This window comes from Erpetoichthys calabaricus, chromosome 5 (assembly GCF_900747795.2).
Source record: "Erpetoichthys calabaricus chromosome 5, fErpCal1.3, whole genome shotgun sequence".
In the NCBI taxonomy this organism is placed as follows: domain Eukaryota; kingdom Metazoa; phylum Chordata; class Cladistia; order Polypteriformes; family Polypteridae; genus Erpetoichthys; species Erpetoichthys calabaricus.
Window position 1 is genome coordinate 104862990 of NC_041398.2, and position 21210 is coordinate 104884199.

The following is a 21210-nucleotide window of genomic DNA, read 5'->3' on the forward strand; positions in this document are numbered from 1 at the left end:
CAGAGTGACATGGTGGCGCTGTGGGTAGCGCTGCTGCCTCACAGTAAGGAGACCCGGGTTCACTTCCCGGGTCCTCCCAGCGTGGAGTTTGCATGTTCTCCCCGTGTCTGTGTGGGTTTCCTCCCGTAGCACTACTATTAGGTGCATTGACAATCCTAAATTGTGCTTGGTGTGTGTGTGTGCCCTGCGGTGGGCTGGTGCCCTGCCCAGGGTTTGTTTCCTGCCTTGTGCCCTGTGTTGGCTGGGATTGGCTGCAGCAGACCCCCGTGACCTTGTAGTTAGGATATAGCGGGTCGGATAATGGCTGGAAGTTTATTCAGTGGTTTAGATGCCGGATCATGCAGGCTGCTACACTAAATAATATTGCCGACAAAAGCTAACATTACTATAAACAGTAAGAATGTCATAAAATGGTGCTACAGAGTTAGCATTAAAAATAATAACAATTTCAACCAAAATAATGATGTGACAAATGACATAAAAATTAAGAATAATGTTTCATTCATAGTGCCCACTTAGAGAAGTGGAGGTTATTTCCTGAGGTATGACTCAGGATGCATGCGTGACTCAAAACAATTCAAAAATCCTTATGCTTATGTTAATTACAGATCTCATTAGCTAATATTACGGAATTGTTTACAATATGTCTACTGTAATTGGTTGACAGTTTGTTTTTAAACATTTCTGACAAGCTAAACATTTGCTTTCTTAACTGCTTATTGGCTCGGTCCAGTGACATTGAGGATGTAGCTCACCCATGATGTGAGTGAGTCTGTCTGGCTCAGGATGATGATTTCTTTTACAGCTCGTCACTTCCTTCCAGATGAGTCTGTTTTAGAAGCATTTTTTTCTGCAGGACCAGTATCTGAGGGTGCTGTAACAGAACGTTACAGGGCTGTGTAGCTTTCATACTCACAAGCACATAATGTCTCCCATTACACAAGGTCTCTGTGAAATGAAAATGTTTCAGCAAGCACAACCCCATAGTGTCCTCATTAGACATAAACATAACAACAATAATGTGATTTGTATGGGTATGGTAAGATTCATGTTTATGCCACCAATGGTTAGATGCTGCCATAAAAAAATTGTAATTACCGTATATACTCAAATATAAGTCAGGTCTTGAAACCTGAAAAAATTGATCATAAAATCAGACCCTGACTTATACGCCTATTCAAAAATGCGACACTTAATTAACGCATATCATAATCTCTTGGCCCAATAGCGTGAGTTTTCCGTTTTCGACTTATATGACCGACATTATAAAATACCAGAAATTATACAGTAAAATCAAGTCCAGGCGTATCTGCAGGAGAACTTAAATGCAAGAATATACAGCAAAGTCATAACTGTTGGTTTCTGTGTATTTATTTCTGTTTACACATGAGCTGATGTTTTTACATTCTGCTTTGTTTTGCAATTTTATTGCATGTAATTTCCTGTTTTAATTTTAGTTTTATTCATCTTTATTAGGGAATAACACACTTGGTTATAAAATTAGAAGCAAATGAATGTTTATTAGCATCTTAAACTTACATTTTTTCAGATCAGTTTCAGGCTCTTCCTTTGAAATTCAGTAAAAACCTTGATGCCTTCAATCCAAATATCCCTGAATGGCGTGAAGACATTGGGCGAGTTGTCACTAAAGCTATAGCAAAGGTATGTGACGCTGGTGCTCTGTGGTAGTCTGAGAAGCGAAATTTTGTTTTCAGTACTTTTGGCCATCAATCAATACAACAAAAAACTGATAGGTCATAATTTTTGTACAGACACTGTTGACAACAAATGGTTTTAAGATTGATAATTGTTTCTGTTCACTATAATTTGTATGCCTTTTTATTACTATGAATGTTTTCATTTAATTTTTAATTAATAATGCATTGCAATAATACATTATACCTTTAATATCATATATATATATGTGTGTGTGGGTGTGTATATACATACGTATGTGTATTTGTGTAAAGAAGACACACATTTAAACTTCCCCACCTATCTTTCCCACAAAATGTATCCTACTCATCATAATCTGTATTATTTAAACAGGTTGACTCTTTTTGGGGACATGTTTTGAGGTGATCCATCCCTCCCCTTCACATCAAGGTCTCAATCCAGCTTTGCAAGGTCCTGAAAATGGTTGGACACCTCCAGCTGTGGGGTCAATGAACAGTGTGCACCTCTTGCTTCGTGCTTACATCTGATCATGAGCCACCTCCTTCTACCTCTCTGGTCTGGAGTCGCCTCCAGTGCCACTTTTAGGAGGTTCACTATCTCCTTAAAGGACACCTAAGCATGATGTGCCTATTCCTTGCTACAATGCAGGCCAACTACCTCCTCCTCAAGTTCAACAAACCTTGAGTGTGAAGTGTTGAATTAGCTGGCATCTCCCACATATGGGAACAGACTTCCAAAACGTCAGATACAGTATCATACAGCACCGATATTGTATTGGCCTCTTGCTTAATATAGCACTCTTTACATTTCTATTTACAATTTTTACCTAAAAGGCCCATCATTTTTAAAACCTTTCAAGTACGTACATGTTCTGAAACATCAAGCCCTTTTCAAGATCTAGTTTTAACAGGACTGTTGAGATTTTTCTCTGTTCCACGTAGTTCATGGTTTGCATTATCAATACTTGGTCTTCACAGTTGACTTTGTGAAAACCTCCTCCTGACATTGACGTTATTAACCAGACCTGGAAATGTGCGAGTGAGGAGAGATGAAATGATTGATCTATTGGTCGTCAAAGGAGTTCCACCAAAATATTTCCACTTTTGTGTTTGTTTTAGCCTCCATTGTTGCTTAATCATTAAATGATGTTATATGGTGTCTGTTTTCATTCTCCCTTAATCTTTTCAACTCCTATATTTTGACATTGTCGATGACACTACTCTTTCTCGGTTTCCTTTCTTCTTCTATTCTGTCACATTTTTTATTGTTGTTTTGTTTGATCTAAAATGTTAGAAATCCCTTACTCTTGGGTTTGCCCCTTTCTGAAGTGGGTGCTGTTTTTATCATCCTCCACAACATTTAGTAATCATGGCACTATAAGGTGTGTGCTCAATAGTCTTCCTCTATCCCTTTGTAAACTTAGGTGTGTAGTCTATGACTCTTTCATTATTGCTGCAACAGATTTCACTTTTTCTGGGCCAGTTTCAGGTTAAGGGGGCTGAAACGTGTTCTGAACATCAAAGGGCAGGAGTCAACCAGTATATAACAGCAGTCCATTGTGTCAGTTAATGTATCAGGGGTGCGGAAATCCAACGCCCAACTCGTCCGACACGAGTAAATTGACCGTCGGACAAGCGTGTTTTTCTGGTTTCAGTTGTCCGCGGACAAGTGCAAGAGACAAGAGAAAAAATAATTATATGAGCTGTGCAGGGCACATTTTACCACTACTTTCACATTTTAAACATTTGGGTATGTACTTCGTGCGGAAACCGTCTACTTAGGCATGTTCTTCATGTCTCAAATTGGTCTTCAATATTGTTTACAAAATGACGGCTGATTTTTCAAAGGGGAAGCACTCTTACGGTCTTACATAAATATTTTACCCTAATACTTACATGCTTGGAGATGCGGTCATTTTTTTCATGCAGACAATACGATGTAATCCTGATAATTTTTCATTATAATCAATAACTTTTATATATTACCAGTAACGGCGTACTGCACGATAACATGCAGTGAATACACTTGACCTGATTATTCCTAGTTTTCATCCTCTTTCTCTGTACGTTTAGCTTTCGTTTGCTCAGAGGTTGATGCGCTTGCTGCTTCCTGAGCAGCTCTTCTTTTCTCCACCGTAGCGGCCCGCTGCTTCTCTTCTTTCGTCGGCATCTTTTCGCGTTAAAACTGATTAAGTTAGTTTTTGTGTTGCAATTACTTAGTACGTTTTCTTTAATTTTTCACTTAAACTGTCACTTAAGTCTTCAATCTGCCTCAAGAATGATTAGCGAAGGTGGTGGGGAATGAGAACGGCTCCCATACGCATGTGCCGCCCTGCTGCGCACTGCCGAGAGTTGATTCAACAATAAAATAAAATAAAAATAAAGAGTAACACAAATCATCACCCCGAAAGCGGATAGTAGACGTCACGTAGTATACTGTATGTGTACCAAATTTCAAGTCAAAAGGTGAAATGGTTTGCAAGCTACAGGTGATTTAAAATTCTGGACAGACAAATGAACAGCCACTGTAGCATATTATAGAAGAAGATTGATAAAATTCATTGTTTCTACATAAAAATGCAGTCATTTTACTTACAGTGCAATTGCTTTCGCCACATAACAAAGCTTGTTAGGCAGTTAATCTTTCCTGAAATTTGTGACTTTGTGTAGGTTGTGATATATTGAGGAGTTAAGAAATTTATTGTGTGACAACATCAATTTTGATGAGCTGTCAATAGATCGTTTTTGATTAACGAATATTTCATATAAAACAAGTTTGTTTCGCGCTGTCAGTTTATTAAAAATAAAGAAGAAAACATTCTAACGGTTTCCAAAGGTTATGAAATATCTATAAAAATCTTCACTGTAACTGTAGTATGTGAAACAGAACTAGTGTAGCTATAATGAAGGCATTGTTTATTAGTGAGTTAAAATGATAAGGGAGTCTTTTATATAATGTTCTAGAGCAAGGTGGCAAAATACTACTCCCTGAAAGAACTTTTTTCAGTTTTAAAATGGAAGGCAGTTTTGGTATCAATAAAAGAGATCAGAAAAAATAAACTATTTTTCACTTTTGTTATTTGTTTATGGACAAGTGAATTTAACTGGCGGACAAGTGGATTTTCTAAGTTTACTTGTCCGTGGACAAGTAGAAAAAAATTTGATTTCCACACCCCTGTCTCATGTCTTTTGGATGTTGGAGAAACCCAGTAAAAAAAAATCCTAGAAGACATCCTAAAGAAAATGTGTGAATTAAGTGGACTGGGATTTGAACCCAGGACTCTAGCTGTGTGAGACAGCAGTTTTAATCACTGCACACTATTTATATCTTTTCCAGATAACTGACATCCCATTGGATGATTTAGTAACTGTTGTGAAGCCCGGCCTCCCAACAACTGCAGATTTATATGTGCTTCCTCCTAAAAGTACACCAAAGAAGAAAAGAAGTCTGTCCACTGATAAGGTAATATGTTAGTATGAGCCGCAAGTATTGTGTGAAGACAATGAGTAAGTTATAGCAGGTCTTTGCTTTATACTAATCTTAAATATCTCTTTGTGTTTTCTACCAGAGAATTCCTGCAATAAAGCAAATCCTTAATAGTAACAATGTCAGCTTTATTGTGCGAGGTGGCTTGGTGGTGTTAGTTAGCCTTTCTGATTTATACTTAGGTGGGTGCCTTGAAATTACATTTTAACTAGACAACTTTATTTGATTTACCAGCCACTCATCGACCACTTTTCAATATATTTTGCCTTTCAGATTCTCACAGGGGTGGTATTGGCAGTGGATTCTGGGCCCTAGCAGTAATATTTGTCATAAGCCTCGTTGCAGTAGGCGCTTTCATTCTCTATAAGTTTAAAAGGTAGGTCAATGTGCTTTTCAAAAGTTCCACTGGTGTGCTTAATATCAGATAAGTTAGGTAAAAATAAATCATGTAAAATGTATTAAATTAAAAAATATATTTGTCTATCCAATTTATTGTTTATTTATCCTAGTAAGGGTTTGGGGTAGCCAAAGACTGTCCCTCTGGCCCTACGTGAGTTCACTTTTAGATGTATTTATTTATATATACATTTTTCCACTACAAGGTGGTAGAGCTGGTGGAGCCAATCTAACCAGCATTTGACCTAAGGGAGAACTTCTCCATTTCTTCAAACTGCTTTTTTTCTATTTAGGTTTACACAAAGCTAGAGGCAGCTTGAGGCAAAGAGAAGGAGACAGGCCAAGAAGAATGTCCATCACATAGCACTTTATAACACACATACTCCCACACTTACTAACTAATACAGTATAGTAAACAATTATTTTAGGATGTGGGAGTTAAATAAGAGTACCCATGTGGAGAGCTCCTCATGGACTTTGACCAAGCCGTAGCTTGAAACCAGGACTCTGGAGAGGTCAGGCAGCAGTACTGTCCTTTCAATCATTGTATAAAATACCTCTAAAGACCAAGATGAGATGTGGTGCCCAGAGACCAATTCCTCCAAATTACATAGTTTTTGATAGTCTCATACATTCCAATTTAAACCAACTTCTGAAACTGTGTTATACAGTTTTAGGGATGACCCTAGACCGTGTCTCCTCTTACATGATCCTATGTGTATTGCACCCCAAACCAAAAGCAGACCTATTTAAAACCCTTTGCAGTCGTATTTAATTTTCAACGTCACGCTACATTAGTCGTAATTAATTATTGAAAAAACGCCAATAATTACAGCAGTTATTTTTTTCAAGCACGTAGGAATAACACAGGCCACTTTTCTCGACCAGGCGACTGTGCAAATCGGTCAGAAACTTGCAGCTGGTGGCCTGACGACCTATAGCGCACTTTTTACTAAGGCCAGTTTTCTGGCCTAACGACCGCAAAGGGTTAACATGCCAAGCTTTCGTATTTGCTACTTTTGTAGCACTGAGGGATCCTGTCGTTCTTGGTGACACTGTGGTTGGCTGATTTTGGCAACATCCTTTCATATTGCAAAGACCTTCCACACAATTGGACACACTGATGGCACTCCTCTCTTTGCTGTGAAGCAACACCCCTCTGTCTTGTTCTTCTTCATACCTGTTTAATTTTGTTAACCATTTATTCTATGACTTTCACTTTTATCTTATGTTATACTTAAGTAGCTAAATTGTTGCTTTTTGGGTTTTTTTTCAGAAAAATGCCTGGTAGAAATGTATACGCCCAAATGTACAATGAAAAGGAACAGGAAATGACTAGTCCTGTCAATCACAGTGAGGACACGCAGAACATCATCCAGGGAGAGGAGTTTATAGATGATGATCTCGATTCACAAACATTAGGTAACAATGGGGGAGACTTACTCATTTACTCTATTTTGGTTTTTTTTTTTGTGCAGCATTTATGATTATGTGGATGGTCGACTAAGACTGCCTGAGAGTTTTAAAGGCAGTGGTCTACCATTCCTGCACTTGAGAAACATTATGAAAAACAGAGGGGGTTTAATAGGTGGAAGTCCCTGCTGTTTACCAATAAGGCTAAGGATTTAGGCAGAGCAGATTTATGGAGTTTTGGGGAAGTTTTTCAGGGGAAAGAGACTAAAACTTCCATAGGTACATTTTAATAATATTTGATAAATCAAGAAAATAAATACTGAGAGTAGCTTACAAAAGTAAGAACGAACTGATTACATTGGACTAGATTGAAAAAAAGTTAGGTTTTGAGTTCTTAAACCAGCTCAATACTAGACCAGTGACATCACCAGTCTGCTGTTTTTTGATGATTCCTACAAAACCAGCTACATAATTTCATGCCGTAATTTTTTCAAAGATCTCACATGAAAAAGTACTTTTCATTAGTTAAATATAGTGTAACAAAAAGGCGCTATATCATTGCTTGACCCAACACAGACAGACACAGGAGGCATACTTATAAAACAAACACAATGTTTTATTTTTCTTCACCTGTGGACAACGCCTTCCCCGTTCCCACAGGCACAACACAGTCCCAATAAGCACCACCAAACTAATACTTCTTCTTCTCTCTTTCTTTCTCCTGTACTCCTCTCCGTCAAGCTTTATGTCCCTCCTCCTGACTCTGGCTCTCTGAATGGTGTCTGCTGCTCCCTTATATTCAGTGCATCCGGAAAGTATTCACAGCGCATCACTTTTTCCACATTTTGTTATGTTACAGCCTTATTCCAAAATGGATTCAATTCATTTTTTTCCTCAGAATACTACACACAACAACCCATAATGACAATGTGAAAAAAGTTTACTTGAGGTTTTTGAAAATTTATTAAAAATAAAAAAATTGAGAAAGCACATGTACATAAGTATTCACAGCCTTTGCCGTGAAGCTTGAAATTGAGCTCAGGTGCATCCTGTTTCCCCTGATCATCCTTGAGATGTTTCTGCAGGTTAATTGGAGTCCACCTTTGGTAAATTCAGATGATTGGACATGACTTGGAAAGGCACACACCTGTCTATATAAGGTCCCACAGTTGACAGTTCATGTCAGAGCACAAACCAAGCATGAAGTCAAAGGAATTGTCTGTAGACCTCCAAGACAGGATTGTCTCGAGGCACAAATCTGGGGAAGGTTACAGAAAAACGTCTGCTGCTTTGAAGGTCCCAATGAGCACAGTGGCCTCCATCATCCATAAGTGGAAGAAGTTCGAAACCACCAGGACTCTTCCTAGATCTGGCCAGCCATCTAAACTGAGTGATCGGGAGAGAAGGGCCTTAGTCAGGGAGGTGACCAAGAACCCGATGGTCACTCTGTCAGAGCTCCAGAGGTCCTCTGTGGAGAGGGGAGAACCTTCCAGAAGGACAACCATCTCTGCAGCAATCCACCAATCAGGCCTGTGTGGTAGAGTGGCCAGACAGAAGCCACTCCTTAGTAAAAGGCGCATGGCAGCCCGCCTGGAGTTTGCCAAAAGGCACTTGAAGGACTCTCAGACCATGAAAAAGAAAATTCTCTGGTCTGATGAGACAAAGATTGAACTCTTTGGTGTGAATGCCAGGCGTCACGTTTGGAGGAAACCAGGCACCGCTCATCACCAGGCCAATACCATCCCTACAGTGAAGCATGGTGGTGGCAGCATCATGCTGTGGGGATGTTTTTCAGCAGCAGGGACTGGGAGACTAGTCAGGATAAAGGGAAAGATGACCGCAGCAATGTACAGAGACATCTTGGATGAAAACCTGCTCCAGAGCGCTCTTGACCTCAGACTGGGGCGACGGTTCATCTTTCAGCAGGGCAACGACCCTAAGCACACAGCCAAGATATCAAAGGAGTGGCTTCAGGACAACTCTGTGAATGTCCTTGAGTGGCCCAGCCAGAGCCCAGACTTGAATCCGATTGAACATCTCTGGAGAAATCTTAAAATGGCTGTGCACCAACGCTTCCCATCCAACCTGATGGAGCTTGAGAGGTGCTGCAAAGAGGAATGGGCGAAACTGGCCAAGGATAGGTGTGCCAAGCTTGTGTCATCATATTCAAAAAGACTTGAGGCTGTAATTGCTGCCAAAGGTGCATCGACAAAGTATTGAGCAAAGGCTGTGAATACTTATGTACATGGGATTTCTCAGTTTTTTTATTTTTAATAAATTTACAAAAGCCTCAAGTAAACTTTTTTCACATTGTCATTATGGGGTGTTGTGTGCAGAATTCTGAGGAAAAAAATGAATTTAATACAATTTGGAATAAGGCTGTAACATAACAAAATGTGGAAAAAGTGATGCACTGTGAATACTTTCTGGATGCACTGTAGTTCACCCAAAAGTTCTCCAGGTGTTTGATTATGCATTTCCAGCAGCACTTCCGAGTGTGGTGTGGTGCCCATAAGGGCTCAGCAACTCTTGCTGCAGCACCCCCTGGTGGCACCCGCGAATCCCAATAGGGCTGCACCAAACTCCAACTCCCATGAAGCCTTGCAGGAGTCCGAGGCACCACTTCAACTCAGGGAGGTTGTCATCTAGCGTACTGAGGGAGGTAACGCTCTGTCCACGCTTGCTTCCCCGGTCCTCCCAGCGTGGAGGCACCCCGGCCGGGCAAGAGCCCCGGTCGCAGGCTACAATAGACAGAGACTTTATGCTGCAGGTTTGACAGGGTGAGTGGCAGTAAGAAATCAATTCCTTAAAGGACAAAATAGGGACTTCAAATACCGGCTGTGGACTACTCTTCACAATAGAAACTGAGTCTTGCTTTTTTCAAACACTGTTAAGCTGTGCTTGAAACTGATGTGCTGTGTGGCGCCTTTCATGCAAGCTGGTGACCCTCAGAAATTTGTCTTCTGATTGGGTTGTGATTTTGGGTGTGCCAGATCTCCTCCTATAAGAGTTTCTTCCTGTTTCCAATTGCCTTTGGATTGTGTAGGACACCATTGTACTCACTGACCCTTTGATTTTTTTTGCAAATTTCTCTAAAAGAAAGGCCTACACTCCTATGGGTAATAATGCTCTGTCTCATTTCATTTGTTAGTTGTAGATTTCTTCCCATTATTACTGAAATTTGCAACTTTCTACAGTGTAATATTGTCCAAATACTACTTGAGAGGGTGGAGTAACCCAGTCTGTTCCAACTCTGCTTTAAGAGATAGAGAATGTTTAAGTAATCAACAGAAGTTGGGATACCTGTGCAAATTGTTTGTTTCAACTTGCAAGGTTTAAACTAAGATTTAAATGAATTTACTTTAATTGCTGCAGAACATCTGTAGGTTGTAACCTATTAGTTGTTCACTGACGTATACAGTAGGTATATTGTGAGATTTTTGAGACGCCGACAACTCCCCAACTGCAGTGTGTGCTGAAACTCTGTTAAGGCAGGAAGGAATTGGTTGTCTGCCACCAGTGCAACTGCAAGTTCACAGGCTGACCACATAATACGTTTGTTGCCTGGTGGCTGATTCAGGGAACATTTAAAATCACCCACTGACCTGGCCATGCGCTCACTTCCTGTCTTTTCTTTTGTGCAGGAAGGCTATCTCTTCTTTTGATCTGAGAAGGGAGTGAATGCATTATCACTGCTTGCATGCTGTGTGTGTTTAAGTGACAGCTCCCATTTGAATAAATGCTTAAGAATGTTCCTTTTGGAAACCTGGAATCACCTCCTTCTCTCTTGTGTAGGCCTGTGACCCACATATATATATATACCCTGACCACAAGTGTTTACCGCAAACAATGCTACGCAGACAAGATCCTACACTACGCCAGCAACCACCCGGTATCTCATAAACGGAGCTGCGTGAAAACCCTATTTAAACGAGTCCACACGCATTGTAATACCAAGGAAACAAAAATTAATGAGAGACGCTATCTGTTTCAACTTTTCACCTCGAACGGATACTCAAAATCATTCATTAATCGGAGTCTACACAGCAGACGCCAAAGGAATCAGCATACAAGCGACGTAAATCAGAACCCCCACCCCACCTGGCATTCACTCCCGTATCACCATAATGTGTCAGAAGGCACGGCACGCACCCTGACCAAGTGGGGCATCAGAATAGCACATAAACCCAGTTTATAGTATTCCATGCAATTCTTGCTCAGCGGTATACATAGGACAAACGTCAAAAAGAATCTCAACACGTGTACAGGAACATCGCAACGCCGTCAGAAGAAAGGACGCACTATCGTTGATATATGCACATACTAAATCGACAGGACACACATTCAACTGGGACAACGTAAAAGTAAAATTTAAGGCCAGTACAAAAAGCGCCAGAGAGTTGGCCGAGTCTTGGCTATCAGATGAAAATGCCATCAACAGACACTTGGACATAAACCCAGCATATGCCAACTTAAGAAGGACATGTACACAATAATTAAACTATACAACCCCCCCCCACTTGATCATACTGACTTAGTCACCTCCACCCACCCACCCCCCCACTGAATGTGTTGCTATATATTGCCTTTGATTCTTGTAAGTCTAAGCATTATCCTCTGATGAAGACCCCTGATAGGGGTTGAAAGCTCAGGAATAAAACTATTTTATGATACGTGATTCGTTTTTTCTCCCTTCGTGGATCTCCAACTGCAAATATATATATATATATATATACATATACAGTGGAACCTCGGTTCACGACCATAATTCGTTCCAAAACTCTGGTCGTAAACCGATTTGGTCGTGAACCGAAGCAATTTCCCCCATAGGGTGGTATGTAAATATAATTAATCCGTTCCAGACCAAACAAATATAAGCACAAATATAGTTAAGTAAACCATAGAATGCACAGCGTAATAGTAAACTAAATGTAAAAACATTGAATAACACTGAGAAAACCTTGAACAACAGAGAAAACTAACACTGCAATAGTTCACGCTATAGCACTACCAACCGCTGGCTAAAAACACTTTTTTTTTAATGAGTTTTAAGTACAGGGAAAAAAAATCCATAATTTAATAAACCACCAAGAAAAGTAACATTGCAACAATGAACGCTACGAACCGATTGCTGTAAACAGAAGTGAAAACAAAATCAAGCCCAGTGCATTCTTTAACTGCCTTCCTACCTTAAGCATCCAGCTCTCTCTCGCGCGCTGCCTGTGTGTGCGCGTTTGTCTCTCTCTCACACTGCCTCTGTGTGTGTGAGTGTGTGTGTCGCGCTCTCTCGCTCTCTCTCTTGCTCGCTGCATAGGAAATGCACAGGGAGAGACTGAACATGTATAAACCGAAAGGGAAACTGGCTTGTTCGTATACCGAGTGTGTGGTCGTGAACCGAGGCAAAAGTTTGGCAAACTTTTTGGTCGTGAACCGATTTGTACGTGTACCAAGACGTTTGTGAACCGATGTTCCATTGTATATACTAGGGGGCTTTGCCCCCTGCTCGCTTTGCACCCCCTCATCCCCCCCAGGTGCACTACGCGCTTGCCATTTCGTGTCTCCACCGCTCTTGTTTTGAAGGGGAGGCTGAACGCACGCTAAGAAGATGCGGACAGATCAGCTGCTGGCTTGCTGCTCCTGCCGCCGAGCTGCGCATTCTGCTTGTCGTGCTGTGCGTCGATCATTTAAAAGCCGGTACAGCAGCTGTCCTCGCTTCGCTTGCCCATGCTAATATATATTATCCAGGTAACAGAATAATCTAAAAATATTTGCTACCCTTTGCCGTACATGTTCCTTCTGCGCCTCTCCTCTGTATTTGCGTGTGTCTGAACCTCTCTTCATCACCTGGGCTCCTTATCTCAGTCGCATTCCCATAAAGCCTGGTTCTCAGACTCCGGTTTTATACTTCCTATTTTTGAAGGCAACCCTCTAAGCATGCCTCCTACACCTTCCTCCTCCTCGTGTGTCTCACAATCGCACTTTGTTTTTTGATTGCGTCACTAAAGGCACACTGACCAGTCACACCAAAAAACGAACTGACCAATCAGATTGCTTTGAGGGACCAGACACACACACACACACATATACACATAGACCTTAGTGTTTTATTAAATAGTAGATTGGCTCATCTAAGAAAAGCATTGTTTGCAAATCTCACCAAACTTCAGTATTGTTCCTGGGATTTCAGATGTCTTGTTTCAGTCTCAGCATGGACTTTACCAAAGTACAGACGATAAAGGATGCTCAATTCCCAGTTCCACCAAGCAGGTCCAACACCTTCTTGGTTTTGCTAATTACTATCAACAATTTGAAAGCATCTCCTCATCATTTTGTGCCAGTATTTTGCTATTGATGCTCCTATCTTGCAGCTGTGGGTGCGTAAGGAAATTTTGGTGTGGTGTGTGACATGGATACAACAGCATTACTAAAGAAGGTATTTGGGAGCGTATTGTAGTCAAAATAAAGTTGTGTAAAATAAAATCTCACACTGGTAGCAAAGTTAAGAAGAGGAGAGTCAAATTACAGGTTAAAAGGATATCAGTTTATTTTACCATTTATTATTTTTAAGGATTCACACTTTGTTAATCTTCTTCTGGTGCTAATTTTTTTTCTGATTTTCTTTGTCAGGCAGTCATTTTCTAACCCGCTTAGTCTTCAACAGGGTCATGGTGAGGGGCTGGAGGCTATCCCAGCCAGCACAGGGCACAAGACATGAACAAACCCTGGGTGCACACACATACACACACACACACCACACATATACACCACACACATACACTAGGGCTAATTTAGTATCACCAGTCCACCTAACCTTTATGTCTTTGGACTGTGGGAGGAAACCGGAGCACCCTGAGGAAGTAATCTGTAATTGTTTATTAATATGATGGCAGTAATGTAAGATGATGCAACATGAAGGCTGATGCAATGCAATATCCTCTTTAATAAAACCCTTGTGTGCAGCCAGTGTCCGTGTGTGTGTGTCTTCTAGTGAAGTGCGCATGCGCGGGGCCCGGTGCGATGCTTCAAAGGCCGCCTGACACGTCACACAATTTTCCGATCCAATCAGCTTTCGGAAAATGAGGTAAGACCTAAAACATAAAACACGAAAAATCCAATCGGGTACTGAGACCTGGAGACCAGCTTCCCCATTGTTGTGCAAGTGTTCACTCTGAGGATGTCAGATTTGCGATTAAGAAGCTTGGCCCGGGAAAGTGTAAAGTCTCAGTCGTTGAAGGGGTTTTCCTAAATATACGAATTTTCATGATATTACAATACAATGACTATTAAAAGTAGATTTATTTTCGCGCACATTAAGTCAGTTGCTGGAGAGAATCTGCTGATTGCCCACTGTTGTCACAGAAAATTAAACACATATTACGGACAGCAAAGCCAGTATTACTGTCAGAGAAAATTACAGGCATTTTACGGAAAAAATCTAATGAGGTAAAAGGTCCCTTGCCATTTAATATAGACTGTTCCTACTAATGTTTATGGACTACTGTTCTAGCGCCCATTATTGTAACAGGCTTAATGTCTAGTAAGGTGATAAAAATCTAGCAACCTGACATTAGTTGAGTATGATTCTCCTGTATATAACTGTGGGTCTGGATTGCTGGATTGAAACCTACTATAACTAAAGGTAGACTACTCACGGGAATCAAGTGGCTGATTGATATTTTTGGCATGCAACAAGGCCGATATTTCTACATATATATATATATATATATATTTTTTTTTTCTCTTTCTCTTGTTACAGGAAATCATTCTGGTGTGGTCTTGAGCATAAACTCCAGAGATCTGCACAGCTACCTGTCCAGCTGATGTTTGCATTTCTAAACAAACTGCAAAGACTTGTCTCTCTCTATCTATTAATTGTTCGGTTTTGGGACATCGAGGCAGAAGCAGGGAATTCAGGATTCGTTATTGAACAGACTTCAGCCAGTCAGCTCTGTTATGAAACAAAAGGAGACTCTCCATAATGGACATCAGAAGAAAGCAACAGTTTGTGGCATTCTTAATCCTCTACTTAGCACGAATACAACACAATATGCCCACCTCCCCGCTCCTGCCCCTTACCACACACAAAGAGCCCAGATATTTGAAAAAGGACACGGGGCTACCGTTTTTTGTAATCATCCATATCTGATTTGTAGGGAGTGGTGTTCAAATCAGAGAGCACCCATATCAGTAGTTAAATGAAGAAAGATGGCTCTTCCTGCTTTTTTGATCCTTTTTGGTACATACTATTTAACCCTGAGAAGATTCAATTCTGTGAAGTTTTAGGGGAAAAGGCAAACCTCACCACTGCATACAGCCTTTTCTTTCCGTCCTGGGCAGTACAAGACAGTTGCCTTTAGTGTCACCCTTTCGCTGTTAGTGCAGTTTGGCCTCAGTCACCCACAAACTGCCAAGTCAGACAACTTTTTAGGTCAGCTCTAATTTATCATTAATGATTAGGTAGCTTAACTTCTAATTCTTGACTATTTCAATTGACAGTAACTGCTCCTGACTTTTCCTAACAATGGGATAAAACAGACAATACCATTCATATTGGAAATCTTCCCAGTCACTTGTCAGTGTCGTATTTGCACCCATACGCTTAGCTCAGCACATCAGTCATTTCTCTAAAAGCATGCGTTTGTATTAATTTTTAGAAATCTAAGGCATAGTCTAACCCTCTGTGACGTGCACATGGCTCTTCTGCAACAGGTTTATAAATCTCTAGACAGCTTTACTAAAGGAATGTAATTATGTTCTGGGATTTTGTACCTCCATTCGTCATGATCATAAAAGGATACATCCAACAAGCTACTTCTGGGCCAAAAATTCTCATTATCATCTCTCTCATCTGCTGTTTTGGCTTCACTTGCTTTGTTAATTTGGTGTGATCGTCACTCCAGTGGGTGCAGGTTTGGGAACCTTTCCTTTTTACTTCCTTACTGCAACCAAACCAACCAACCATAATGTTCTGTTCGGCTAATTTGATGCAAACTGCAAACTTTCTCTACTAAATTGCTATTGTTTTCCTAATTAGTTTGATTTTATTAGTTTATTGGTAGCGTCATGTTTGCAAATTGCACACAGAGGTCCTTGTATAAATATGGCCTCCTTTACTCCACACTTCAGACGTCTGTACAAGACATGATAACCACAAACATTGCCTTATGCCTTCTTCACATCATTTTAGAAGTGAATTAAAGCCCCTCAAGACTTGAAGTCAGCTGTGCCTCCTCACAGTTAAGCTCAGGTTACTAATTTTTCAATTTTCATCTGTAAAGCAAATCATTTCTTTGTAACCATCTTCCTATGATATAAATTTTAATTATTATTTACTCATTTTTTAAATATTGCTATGCCACTGACTCTTCAAGAGCTTTTTAAATTAAGTGATTTTTGCAACCATTTAATCCCATTTGGTGTTACGGCTCACAGAGGAGTGACATTCTGTGCTTGTTATCTGGAACTTAAAAAATAAAAACAATTGCTGTGAAATCTGCTTTTTCTGGGAAAAATGATTATTAAACCTGCTTAAAACAACAACAACAAAAAAAACAGTGACCGAGCCAGTACAATGTCACCAGAAATGACACATATCCCTGTTATATTCTTACTACAAAAAAAAAATCAAAAGTAAAGAAATCTCGGTGAGGCCGTTTTGAGCAGCTGTACAGGGAGGCTTGGAGGCAAAGGCTCATTTTAAGGGGATATCACTTCTTAGAAGTGTGTTGTACAGAGGTGTTTTGAATCAGTCCAGGCCCACAGTGAGCGCCTTATCGAGAATTACCAGTTAGTCAGTCAACACCTCGTTCTCTGCATTTTCTTTCATGGGTTTTTTCCCCATAAGTCATTTCTTAATAAAGTCCACAGTTCACTGGAGTGTAGTCCTTGATGGTTCATTACACTATGGAGCAAAAGAGGACACAGAAGAAATCCATTGATCTGCTGTTTGTACTCACTTTTTCTCAGGGACTAGAGTTCAGTAGGAACCAACAGTGAATCTCAAACCAGGTTATCACTCGCCACATGCTGACCCTGAGAATATGTCACCCATCGCCAACTTGTGGTTGCACAGACACACAGTGTGCTGCCACTTGAAGTCCATTCCCAGATACAGCGTACACAAAGGAATAAATCAATGCATGCTAAAGATTGAAATTGCAGGGATGCACACACAGGCCATGGTTTGTGATTGGATAAATGCAAATGATCTCCCACATCATCTTCAACACTCCATTTAGGCCATCTAAAGTTGGCGTCTCCCTTCACAATTTGACATTGAAAATAGAGGTGTCCATACATTACTTGGTCTGTCGCTAATACACACATTGTGGCCATGGTAGGGTGTGGAATTCTCTGGCTACATAGACGACTGTTTTCCATATTTTATTTTTTGCCAGCTTGGAAGACAGGTGATGAGTTAAATGTTGGTTGGACATGCAAGTAAGAGTTACACCTGCAATTCAAACGCTTTGTTCAAATCCATCTCTTTGTTTCATGAGCCTTCTTCTTATTTAACGGAGTTCTGTGAAGTCAGTCTGTTCAGGCAACCTTTGATGTAAGATCTCACGTTGTTATGTTCATATTGGACTGGAAGTGAACTTTAAATAAACAGGATATTATTTACAGAATGACAGAGGATTTTCACAATGGAATTTCCAGAAACACGCAAAAGTTTCATATTGTAATAAGATCTTTCTTTGGCAAAACCCAAACGTTAACCAGAATCAAAAGTTAAAGTTGAAAATCAAAAACAGAAAATCTTATTTTATTTTTTATAAATTAAGAAAAAGAAGAATGCATTGCATTTATATGGTGCTTTTCAATACACTGAAAGTGCTTTATATTGAGAGAGGGAGGTTCAACCACATGGACGATGCAACAGCAGCCATTTTTGCGCCAGTACGCACACCACTCATTAGCTATTAGGTAGTGAAAGGGTGAGAAAAATAAATTAGCCAATGTGGGACAGAGTATGATTAAGTGGCCAAAAATACCAGGCCATGGTGGGCAATTTAGTTAGGACATTACAAAACACACTACTGTTTACGAATGATGCCCAGAGATCTTTTATGATCACAGAAAGTCAGGGCCTCAGTTTTATGTCTCATCTGAAAGATGGTGCTAATTTATACAGCACAGTGTTCCCATCACTGCACTGGGGCATTGGGATCCACACACGGGCTACACAGTAGGCACACTCGGCAGGCCTTACCAACACCTCTTCTAAGTTTTTTCTAGCTGGTCTCCCAACCTAATACTGGCTGGGCATTAAGTCTTTTGTGAGTTGTTACAGTTTGGAAACTTTACAAAAAGTAAGCTCATGATGTCATGCATTGAGAAGTGCCCAAAGCACAAGACCAGCAACAAACTTGATTGCTATGGAGGTGTCCATGGAATATCACACTTACTCTACATTATTATTTTGTACTAATTTTTACTATTAAATACTATTAAATTTACTATACTATAAAAAAATACTATACTATTAATTGTTACCTTATTTTTATTCTGACATTGCCATTTGGTTTCTTATGAATGTCACCATTTTGTGACTATGATTACTAGCACACATGCCATAGCTGGACAGGTTTGTAGTTGCACTTAACATTGACATGCAGAAACTATTTAAGATGGCGGCACACAGTCTTTGATGCCCAAGTCTTTGGATTCTTACAAAACTAAGTTAAGACTATAAATTCTTACAAAAGTTTGGAGAACGATATTTTAGTTTTGATTTACAATTTGCTTTACTATTGAAGTACATTTTAGTTTTGCCATTAGTCTTCTAAACTTCTTTTCTGGCCCTGATATTTGCTTTGACTTCCAACCATACTAAGTGTTCTCCCTAAATTCTTTTCTTCATCTCCTGGTCTCTGCTCTATTAAAATTCTGTCCTTTTCTACAAGTCCATTCCACCTTGGCCACAATAGTAATCACAAAATATTTCAAAGAAGAAAATAAAAAATAAATATAAATTAATAGCACTTGAGAGACAAAACTGATGTCCAGCACACTAATAACACGTGGATGCTTGCATGATCTTTTCTAACGAACCTGTTTATAATTACCAAATAAGCTAAAATCCAATTCCCATGGGAAATATGAAAATGTTCCTGTTTCCTTCATTGCTCTTGTATTTTGCAAAGAGCCTCCATTTCTTTTCTTTAGCATCACTAGGCTGCTTATTCCTGGGACTCCTATGAAATGCGACCGCCTTGTTAATTTTATAATGTACACCTGCACATAACACAAAGCTAACAGATGGAAGCGTATGCAAAATGTCTATAAAGATGACAGCATCCTCCCACATTCAGACCTGGCAGCACTGGATGTACAGTAAGTTAGGAATCATCTCAGCAGGTCTGTCAAAGTGAACAGTGTTGCACATGCCAACCCTCACTTGACCACAACTGATGTGTGCACATACAAACATTCAAAAAGCACACAGACAGGGACGCCTCCTGGACTCGTAATGGCACTGCCTCATCCAGCATAACAGAATGTTGCCATACCTGTTTAATCCAGTTTAGGGTCACATGGGGCCAGAGGCTATCCCAGCAGCACTTCATCCAAGGCAGGATAATGTCTTGGAATTGAGTGCTTAGTAGAATCTTTTTTCCCAAGAAACATTAAAGCAAATCCTTGAAATTGGCATCTAACTGCAGTTCAAGGCAGGTACTGAATGAGAAACCAAATACGTGGGAATTTCAGGGGGACCACCATGCAGTACCTTTGTAACTGAATGTAGGACTTTGGTTGGGTAGCTCAGAAAGTGGGCTGCCATTCAAACAGCGGGTCTTACCTGCTTCTTTGTCCGACTGTCCCAGGCTTGTTTATAACAATTAACTAAATAGCTGAGACGCCCAGCCTTGAAATACACGTGCATTGTGATGGGCCTCCCTACTTAAGACTGAAAAACTATGAGATGACTGGGGGAAGTAGTAAGTGCATTTATTTCAACACATACCAAAAGTGATCCTGTGAAAACTGACTGACTGGCAGGTAGACCACAACTGAACTGTGCCATCCACATTTATTTATTCAAGTCATTTGGACGACATGGAATGAGAAAAACTCCAGCGACATAATACACATTGTCCCGTTCACCACAACGATCAAAGACTCTGCACCGCTGTTTCCCTTGCATTCTATTTTTGTCCAGAATATTCCTTTCTTTTTTCTTCTCCACTTTCTTGTTGTGCGTTCTGTACATCCACACTGTTGGCACCCTGTGCCATTGACACTTACTTGTACATCTATTGTACATATGCTGATGTTGGCTTGTTAGTTTTATAGTGTTGTGATGTTTGTAAAACTCTTCTGGGGCAATGGAAAAAAAGAAGAAAAAAAAAGAAGAATAATATACATATTTGTTGGGGTATTAACTGTTGACACAAAATTGTGAATTGACTACACATTTTACTCTTAATGTTTTCAGTAAATGTTCAAGTATTCAGCAAAACTGTAGTGCACATAACCAAGCGTCTACAAAAGGGTAACCACGTACTTCATTTTAACTGTATAGATTTATTATAAATATATATATATATATTTTTTAATCTGCTCATTGCAGACTTAACAGCTTCCAGAGCGTAATAGACACATACTACTGTATACATACCTGTGTACTCTGTTGCATCCAAAGGTATGCTTTGTTTTTACAAAATGCACTTCAAATTGTGGTAAATAAAACTGGTTGAAAACATCTGCTTCCTTCTTCTTGCTTACCATGTGCTTTTTACCTTGGGCAAAGTTCCATTTTTGTTACAGATGATGATGATATTCACACATACTTCAGATTGCTTAATATCTCAGAGTTATTTTTCTACTTTGCTAATTTAAGTCAAAGAAAAGTGTGTGGCTATCACGCCGTTTGTGGCAGGGGCACCACTAATGAAGTCTCGTCTCCCCATTTTGTTATGTTCACGTCAATTTCCAGTCAGGTATTGGAAGAAACTCAATGGCAACTTAATTTGCTACATGAGATAAGCTGTCATTTTTTTTTGTCATGAAAGTAACACACAAGCTAAACATGTTAAGCAGGTGTGGTAATGCTCCGAATACATTATAATGGTAGGACCATATTGATGAGAATGGGCCATTTAACAAAAGCTCACTAATTCTATTTTCTTAATTTCTCCTAAGTAACATGATGAGTTTTGAAAGTCCCTAAAGTCCTACTGTCTACCACACTGCTTGATAGCTTATTCAAAGTGTCTGTGGTTCTCTGTGTAAAGA

The 21210-nt window shown here is 39.9% G+C and overlaps 1 protein-coding gene across 1 annotated transcript in view; it reads left to right on the top strand.

The window, feature by feature from the left end:
• The window catches only part of sorcs2 (sortilin-related VPS10 domain containing receptor 2), a 1166544-nt gene extending 1145867 nt beyond the window's left edge, over positions 1-20677 (top strand). The window contains exons 22-27 of the mRNA XM_028801884.2: positions 1550-1662; positions 5014-5139; positions 5246-5345; positions 5437-5539; positions 6836-6981; positions 14729-20677. Coding sequence (XP_028657717.1) covers positions 1550-1662; positions 5014-5139; positions 5246-5345; positions 5437-5539; positions 6836-6981; positions 14729-14793 — 653 coding nt within the window. The 3' untranslated portion in view covers positions 14794-20677. The remainder of the gene's footprint in view (positions 1-1549; positions 1663-5013; positions 5140-5245; positions 5346-5436; positions 5540-6835; positions 6982-14728) is intronic.
• Positions 20678-21210: the final 533 nt, after the last annotated feature.